The sequence below is a fragment of the Crocodylus porosus genome, unplaced genomic scaffold, assembly GCF_001723895.1.
Source record: "Crocodylus porosus isolate Cpor-Errol unplaced genomic scaffold, CroPor_comp1, whole genome shotgun sequence".
Taxonomy (NCBI): domain Eukaryota; kingdom Metazoa; phylum Chordata; order Crocodylia; family Crocodylidae; genus Crocodylus; species Crocodylus porosus.
Genome location: NW_017728886.1, coordinates 199,423,546 through 199,431,887, shown reverse-complemented (window position 1 = coordinate 199,431,887; position 8,342 = coordinate 199,423,546). Strand labels below are relative to the sequence as shown.

The window sequence follows — 8,342 nt, the reverse complement described above, 5'->3', positions numbered from 1 at the left end:
TGCTGGCTCCTACCCTGGGGGTCTTTAAGAAGAGGCTTGATGCCTACCTGGCTGGAGTCATTTGAGCCCAGTTTTTCTCCTGCCCAGTCAGGAGATCGGACTTGAAAATCTACAAGGTCCCTTCCGGCCCTACTTCTGTATGGTACTTCTGTAATGACTATGATACAGATATTTGTATTTGAACTTAGCTTTCGTAGCAGTTATCCTTTGTTTGTGCTATAAGAGGTGTTCCTGAAGCTTATAAGAACAGGTTAGACAAGGGATCAGCAACCTGAGACCCACAGATTGGATCCAGCCCACAAAGGAGCTCAGAGAAGTCCTACCCAGCCTGGGGCAGCAAAGGCAGTTTAGGCAGTATGCAGCTGCACCAAGCATCCTGTCCTCTCTGCGGCCCTCCCTAATGTTCTGTCATACCTGCACTTACCGTTGCTGCAGAAGGACTGGCAGCAGGAGAAGTGCAAGCAGCTTGGGCACTTCAGGAGGCAGAGATTTGCATATCATGGCAGAAGGCCAGGTAACAAGTTACCTTCATAGCTAAATGTTGCCAAGCCCTGGGTTAGACCAACACCTGTCTGATATTTAGATACAGATTCTAGCATGTGGCCTTGACCACCGCCAGGACTAAATGGTCTTCTGAGGTCCCATCCAGCCCTACTTTCCTATGATACTATGCAATGAAGTGAGAGTCATATCAGATGACATAGTTCCATTGATTTCAGTGCAACTTAAAATGATTTATATCAATTCAGAATCTGACTTCAAATGTTTCTATGCACTGCTTAGACATTTTGAAAACAAATCAGAATAGCACCCTAGTGATGATATTTATAGTTATCATTGGAATTTGCTTTTGAAATAGTGTGGTGACAATATCAGGCATATTTTTGAATGTTGTGAAGAATACTTATGTTTAAAAATTGGTATTTTAGTTTTGACTAAAGGGAGCATGCTTCTTAAAACAAATTCCAAATGAACAAAAATGAAAATGAGCTGGATGACAATATTTTAATTTGGTTATATCTTGTGTGTGTTCCTTGTGTTTATTTTTCAGGCTGTATGGCACACCCCTGAACATTGACTTGTGGCCTGCTCTTATGGTGGAAGATTTGATTCCTGGTACAAGAGTGGGACCAACTCTCATGTGTCTTCTTGTTACACAGTTTCAAAGGCTCAGGGATGGAGATAGGTAATCAGATTTGCATGATGGTTTGCCCTGTATAATACAGGTCTAGCCAGATTCAGTACCCACAACATCCTGCTTCATGGGTTGGATTGACTGATAATGGTATACAAACATTTTGATATCAACCTAATTGTAGCTTGAAAGAGTGCAGGGAAGTTAGGACATATCACCATTTCATTAGTAAGCTTGGTACATATGGTATTCTGAGAACTGATGTGACTGAAATAATTCACCCTTTATATTTAAGAAAACCTGTTTTGACTAGTCTTTGTGCAATTCGTAGTTGGTCAAAACAAAAACCTCTAAACCTTTTGGTCATGTGCTTTGATCCCAACCATTAGCTTCATGATTAGTGTTTATTGAATCAGAAATTTTAAAAAATGTGATGTGCTACAAGATGCTGATTAAAACATAAAGGAATGAAAGAGTAATACACTTTAAAGCAGAAGCTTTAACCAGTGAGAACTTTCAATCCCTCATACCTCACACTTTTCAAATATAAAACAGTTTTGGTGATCAGGGTATGGTTCAATGCCTTAATGCCATAAACCAGTAAATCTCCAGTGTAACCTCTAGGACTCAGTTGTTCTATGCGTCTTCTTACTCTTCATGTTCTGAGAGAGAATTATGGTTCTCCAAATATTTATTAGTTAGCAAAGGTCTCCCCTAAGGCTATTAAGTGCAGCAGTAATAACCTTTTCCCCTTTGAAAGCTGTTCCTTTCAGTATTTTATCTATATTAGAAACCAGCCTCCATTGCAAAAAAACTAACTGTTTCAGTATTGTTTCCTAACTTTACATTCCCATTTTTTGCTAAAAACTGGGTATCCAGGATGCTGCAAAAAAAGGTCAAATAACCTCTTTCCATCCCATATACCCTCTCAATTTGTTTCAGAAGAAAAAAAATATTTTAAAGTTTCTAAATGGGTAATTGTTTAGACCAACAGCAGTCCTTCCAACACAGGAATATTTCAATTGTAGAGCCAAGAATGCAAGGCTGCAATAAACAATGGATTATATAATAGCTAGAGGATAACTATTAAGTTTTTAATTCTGAGGGGAAGAATCCCTGAGAAAGCCCCTCATGACTGCAGTGGAAGGAACCTGGAAATGGTGAAATCATTTCTTCTTTCTCTCAATGTTTTAGTTAGGATGAAGAGTTATTAGCCATGGAGTAGCCGTGATGGTCCTGGAAATATACAACAAAGATTTTGTTGGTCTGATCATTCATTGGACCAGCTATTGAGCTATGTCCAACACCTCTTCTTCAAGTATATAGGTGGTCCTGGGAAAGATGTAACCAAAAATATTCTTGCCCTCTTTTCTCAAGATATTCGTGCCACTGTACCTTGGAGCCAGAGGAGGAGGCATGGAGGGGAAGTACTTTAGGAAGGCTAAGCACAAGTATTCATCCTCCCTACTTACCTCCAGAGACAAGGATTGGCCATTTTTCTCCTGTTCCATCTAACCAGACCCTTCTTTATCACTGAATCAGTAGACCACAAAGGGAGCAGAATTTCTTTCTTCCATAAAAGATGTCAATACTTGGCCGTAACCTTCAGTCCTAATTCTGCATGCGCACCTCTGTTTTCTCATGACTTTACTGCTTCAAGAAAAATGTGATTTCTGCACCCCCTTTTAAATTAAGATTATTTTTAAAATAAGGAGTTAGACCCAGAGGATCTAAGCCAGGCTGTCGTATCTTTTAAATTAAAAGTTATTTGTTTTTGTTTTACTAGCACAGTACAGATGTGCATAGGGCTTTACAGATGGCATGAGAATACACTGTCCCTGAGTTTACAGTCTAAAGGCTTGGTCCTGAAAAATGCTTCATGTTGATAATACTCTGAAGTCAATAATCATATGTGAGCTTATCTATAGCTGGTTAAAAATTCATTGAGCAAATATTCTGCAAAAATTGAGTTTGTTTTCATTTCAAAGTGTTTGAAATTGATGAATACATCCTTTTCCACAATTTAATTTGAAGTCTTAATTGCAAGTCAAATTTCCTCTATTTAATTTATTTTGTTTTCAATAACAAACACCAGTAATTATTTTGTAGTGTCTAAGCTAATAATTTCAACTAATTTTTTAATTACATTTTAGGAAAAATATAAAACATGCAATTTTTCATGGATAACAAGAAATGATGATAGTTTTTAGAGGATAATCATTTTTCAAATGGTGTTTTTCAACCAAAAAACTGCCATTTGACAAACTTTTACCAAATTTGCTCCTTTCAAGTTAAAGTTCTGATTGGGAAATGCATGAAAAAATAAGGCGGAAAAGTGGGATGTGACATTTCATCTGGATGATTGGGGTAGATCGGATGCTTGTCACTTAAAGGATTCTGTTTGCTTTTGTTTTTGACAAGCATTTTTGTACATTGATCATTTTAATTCTTTAAAAACAGAGTTAGAATCTTGAGAATTGCCAAAATGTATAATTTCAAACAAGTTTAATATTAATATTAAAAGTGGAAACCCTAATTTGAAACCATTCTAAAACATGGTTAACTTCTGTGCAAAACAACTGTGTGAGTTAATAGCTTCTAAGGCTCTGATAAAAGGCAAGCAATTCAAGTACATGTAACTGGAAAACAAAACTCATCCACATTGTGCATTCTACGTGTTCTCTTATAATTGCCTCGCTATTACCATTTGGCATGTTTACCTCTTAGACAGCAGACCTGTGATGTTGTTGTATCTTTTTGCCTGCTGACTAGGTTCTGGTATGAAAATCCTGGAGTGTTCACAACAGCACAACTCACACAACTGAAGCAGACTTCTTTGGCACGGGTACTCTGTGACAATGGTGACAACATCCAGCAAGTTCAGCCTGATGTCTTCTTAAAGGCAGATTATCCTCAAGGCTATGTAAGCTGTAGTGACATACCAAAAATGGATCTGAGAATGTGGCAGGACTGTTGTGAAGGTCAGTAATAACCAGGGCAGCAGAAGGAAAAACTACTTCAAATGTATAGTCCTAGAGCACCTCTTTCTTTCAAACCTTGTGTTTTTATATTTTATTCTTTTTTAGTGATTATGGGGGCGGGCTGCTAAGTAAAGCAGAGAAGGGCACATTGTGAAAGAGTGATTTGAGTTTAGACCTAGAGATCCTCGTATGCACCCTCTGGCATGCATATCCCAAGCGGCACACACCGCTGTTGATTGTGACAAACGTCAGATCAGGCAGGAGGTGGGAAGAAGAGCAGAAGAATCAGGCAGGGAGCAAAGTGGCAGGATCTGGTGAGAAGCAGAGTGGCAGGTTGAGGAGAGGGTGAGAAGCAGGTTGTTGGGGGACAGGGAGACATGCAAACCATGTTGGGGCTGGGAGCAGCAAGGTAGCAAGATCAGGCTGGGAGCGAAGCAGGAAGTGGAGAGGGGAGGAAGGGAGCAAGAAGTTAAGTCAGATCAGGGTCCCGCTGGAAGCAAAGCAGGAGGTGGGGACGGACAGAGGTCATTTATGCAAGGAGAATCAATGAGACCTTTTCTTCATTTGCACTTAAGATTTGTTACTTCCACCAAACAAATGAGCCCCATAGTTTGTGCACAATTTTGTAATTTATTTAAAGTTTCAGTTTTCCACAATATTTAGCAACTATATAAAAGAGAATGGGAAAAAAGGCTCCCTAAACTCAATGCTTTTAAAAGAGTAACAGGAACTAGATTTTCACTCATTTTTAATTCATGATATCTCAAAAAAATCTTTTTTTCCTCCTGTGAGCTTCCACAGATGTTGGCCCGGGGAAGATTCATAGGTTTAGTAGGCTGTGTATTCAAATGCTATTCCCTGAAGTTGAGGAAACATCCTTAAGTTTCGTTAACTTCAGAAAAATAAGCATGCCCACTTATATTCTTTGCTGAACTGGGAGTCTAGCTAACGAATAGCTATAGTGGCATCTACTAAGTTAGGTTTGTTATAGCTGTCCTCATCATTGAGGCATATTCCTGTGCCTTATTTTGTGCAGGGTTAAAAGGCTTCAAAGAGCATTTTCCCTTTCCTATCTGTTTTCACCTATGCACAGAAAGTGCTCTTTAAAATTCAGAGAAACCACAGCTATTGCATTATTAACTTTTCAAATACTTAATTACAGTGTGTGTACTAACCCTGTGCGCCAAGAAGTTGTAGGAGGCTTTTTTGTTTGTTTTTGTTCAATCTAAGGTCTCGTATTCATTGGGTGCATCCACATGAGCTGTTAATGTGGCTCAATAAACTGCAGTGCAGTTTGCACCAGAGTCAGCTGCTCCTGGGAGCAGCATCTTCATATGCACCCAGGACTGCAACAGTTTGGGCTGGGGTGGAACAGCCCCAGGTTGGCAGCAGGCTTGGTGGGGGTCAGACCCAGGCTCCAGGTAGTGTTGTTGGGCGGCAGAGGGGCTGACATGATCACATTGCATTGAGTACTGAAACTGGAGCCATGTGGCCAGCCCAGGGCTGCTCTATCCTGATTCAAATTTCTGCAGTCGAGCCTGCTGCCAGCCTGGGGCTGCTTCACCCTGGCTCAAACTTCTGCAGTCCTGGTCACCATCAACGCATATATTTCTGCATGGTAAATGATTCCTCCATAAGATAGTATTGTCTCTGACAGTACTGTTTTATGGTAGAGTTAATTAATACATTGTGCCCTAGTACAGTGACCTTTTCCTGTAGCGCTTATTAGTCAACTCCACAGCTAACTAGTTAGTGCATGTGTCGATGCACCCAGTGTGTCTATATTGAGGCTTTGGTTCTCTATTTCACCCCCTCTTAGGCCTTAAGAGAGAAGTCTGACCTACCAGGTTCTAAGAAATAGAGATCTTTTGACTTGCTAATGCATAGGTAGGTTCTTTTCTGGCTGGGGTGTATGTACATTGGAAGCAAGTGCTGCAGGAGTTTGAGCAGGTTCTGCAACCATGAGGCTGCACGACTAAGGTGTGAAGAGTTTATTTTACTAAAGCTAACAAGAAAGGAAACAAATTCATATACCTTAAGTACAGTGGCATAAAAAGTTACATCTTAAAGTGAAACAATAGTAGTGCTTATTTGGATCCCTGGCCTGGGCAGGGGTATGTGGAGGGGCATTCAGTTGAAAAGTAGGGCTGTTCAGGCCTAGGGCTTCGCATTCCTTTACTTTATTCTAATAAAAACAAATGGGAACTTGCAGCTGTGGATGAGTGCTCAGGCTCTCTGTCCGGTTTCCTCACCAGTCCCTCATAGACCTTGCTCTAGTTTGTAAGGTCCAGCAGTCACACCCTGTCCCACTGGTTCCCCAGCATGCTGCCATTTTGCACAAATCTCCTGGAAGGAAGGGAAGTTTCTCTCCATATCTCTCATGTTCCTGACTTGTTATACAGCTGCTGCTTCTCAACACTGATCATGTCTTTTGCCAGGTCTTTTCACAGGAATATGAACTTGCTCCCTACCTGCTCAGAAGGAGATATACAGTGAGAAGGCAGTTTTTGGAGAATGGTGTTTTTTCTTGCTCAACATGTTCATCAGGCAGTCCCAAGAGAGGAGCTCATTTGTTTGAGTTCACTGTTTGTAGTTAGCTTTTCTGCTTTGTGAAATCACATAAGCCCAACAAAGTTAGGAATCTTAAATTCTACAAAGGCTTGTGGCTTATAATACTTCAGACGTTGCATATCTGGTGTTGGCTATGCACAGTCTAAAGATATATTAATTCTATTATTCCCTTCTTGCATACACACAGTAATGCAAAGTTAAAGTTACTATGAAGGAAAGTTTGTCATTTATCAGTTTGTATATCTTTTTTAAAACTCAGTGGTCTCAATGGGCATTTTAATATCTTCCCTCTAGAATTATCAGTTTCTGCATTAATACCTACTTTGGTCACTACTGTCTTAAGAATCTAGTAATGGAAACAGCATAAAGCAGAGCTAATCAATCTTGTGGTGTGGGCAGTCTCTGTATGTGGCACATGTGAGATCAGGGAAGAGAAGAGGATCAGCTTTCAGGGAGGGTACAAGCTTACCTTGGGGCACACTTACCAAAAATGATGCGTACTACTTTTATACACTAAAACTGAATTACTCATGACTAGAAAGAACACAGGGGTTTTTTTTTCTGTCAATGGTAATCATCAAGGGCTAAAAAAAAATTCAGAAATTTAGAGAATTTTTCTATGAAGTTTACAGAAAATTGGTCAAACAGTTTTTCTGAGTTACTGGCCCTTAGGTATCTTAGTTTGAAACTCTGATTTTTGTCTAATGTTTGTGTCTTGTTATCTGACTTCAAGCTGTCCACATAGTTAAATCTTCTTGAAAAGATGAACTGGACATATTTATTTGAAGAAAAATTGCTTATAATGAAGTAAATGATTATTAATGATTGCTGTCTTCTCATTACAAGGGTTTTATCACGTGTAGTACTGTACAAGGACTTTGTCCTTTAGTGGCAGTTTAGAGTGAATACAGAGACTTTAAATACTTCACCACTGTAACAGTGGTTTTCCTGGAGCAAGGTTTCAGAAATCACTGTTTTTGGATGTGGAAGGACTGAGGTTCTCTTCAGAGCTTTCCCAGTTTGTGTGGGCAATCAAGTAATAGTTGTGCATTTCGTTGCAGCATGACTCCCAACTGTGTTTTTCTGGTAAGTAAGAAGTAAATTAGTCAAGCTGTTTTTGATTTGCAGGTCATTACCCTGAATATGAAGCTTCTCACTAGGCATACTAATTGGTATAGTGGATGTGTACTTAATAAAGTTAGTAAGGCCTGAGAGAGAGATATTTAAGGCTTATACGGCCAAACAGTGCTTTACATAATCTGTGCAGGCCAAAGAAATGGGTAAAATATGAACTCTGTAAACAACTGCTTTGCTCCAAATGGCCCGAAAACCCACAAAGAAACAGTTCTGCTCAGTTTTATGGAGCATCGGGGAAAGGGAAAAGCTATTACATAGAATTTCAGTCTTCCTTAAGGCTACGGTGCCTAAAGTGAGCCATGGACTTCAGGAAGCAAATTATGCATTCAGAAGTCACTGTGGCCAAATCCTTGCCATTATGTCTGCACCCAGTCAAGTCACCAGAAGAGATCTGATGAACCATGGATGACTGGTGCCTCCTGAGTCTGGGGGGGGACCAGCAGGACATGACCAGTGGAGGGGTCCCCCAGCAGCCAGGTAATGACTGGGGGGGAGGGGGGGGGGTTCCCCGTCCATGT

At 40.1% G+C, this 8,342-nt stretch overlaps 1 protein-coding gene across 3 annotated transcripts in view; it reads left to right on the top strand.

The window, feature by feature from the left end:
* PXDNL (peroxidasin like) overlaps nucleotides 1-8,342 on the top strand; it is a 338,939-nt gene that overhangs the window by 296,820 nt on the left and 33,777 nt on the right. For all 3 annotated transcript variants that reach the window (XM_019547935.1, XM_019547951.1, XM_019547943.1), the window contains 2 exons: nucleotides 1,052-1,186; nucleotides 3,908-4,116. In XM_019547935.1, coding sequence (XP_019403480.1) covers nucleotides 1,052-1,186; nucleotides 3,908-4,116 — 344 coding nt within the window. The remainder of the gene's footprint in view (nucleotides 1-1,051; nucleotides 1,187-3,907; nucleotides 4,117-8,342) is intronic.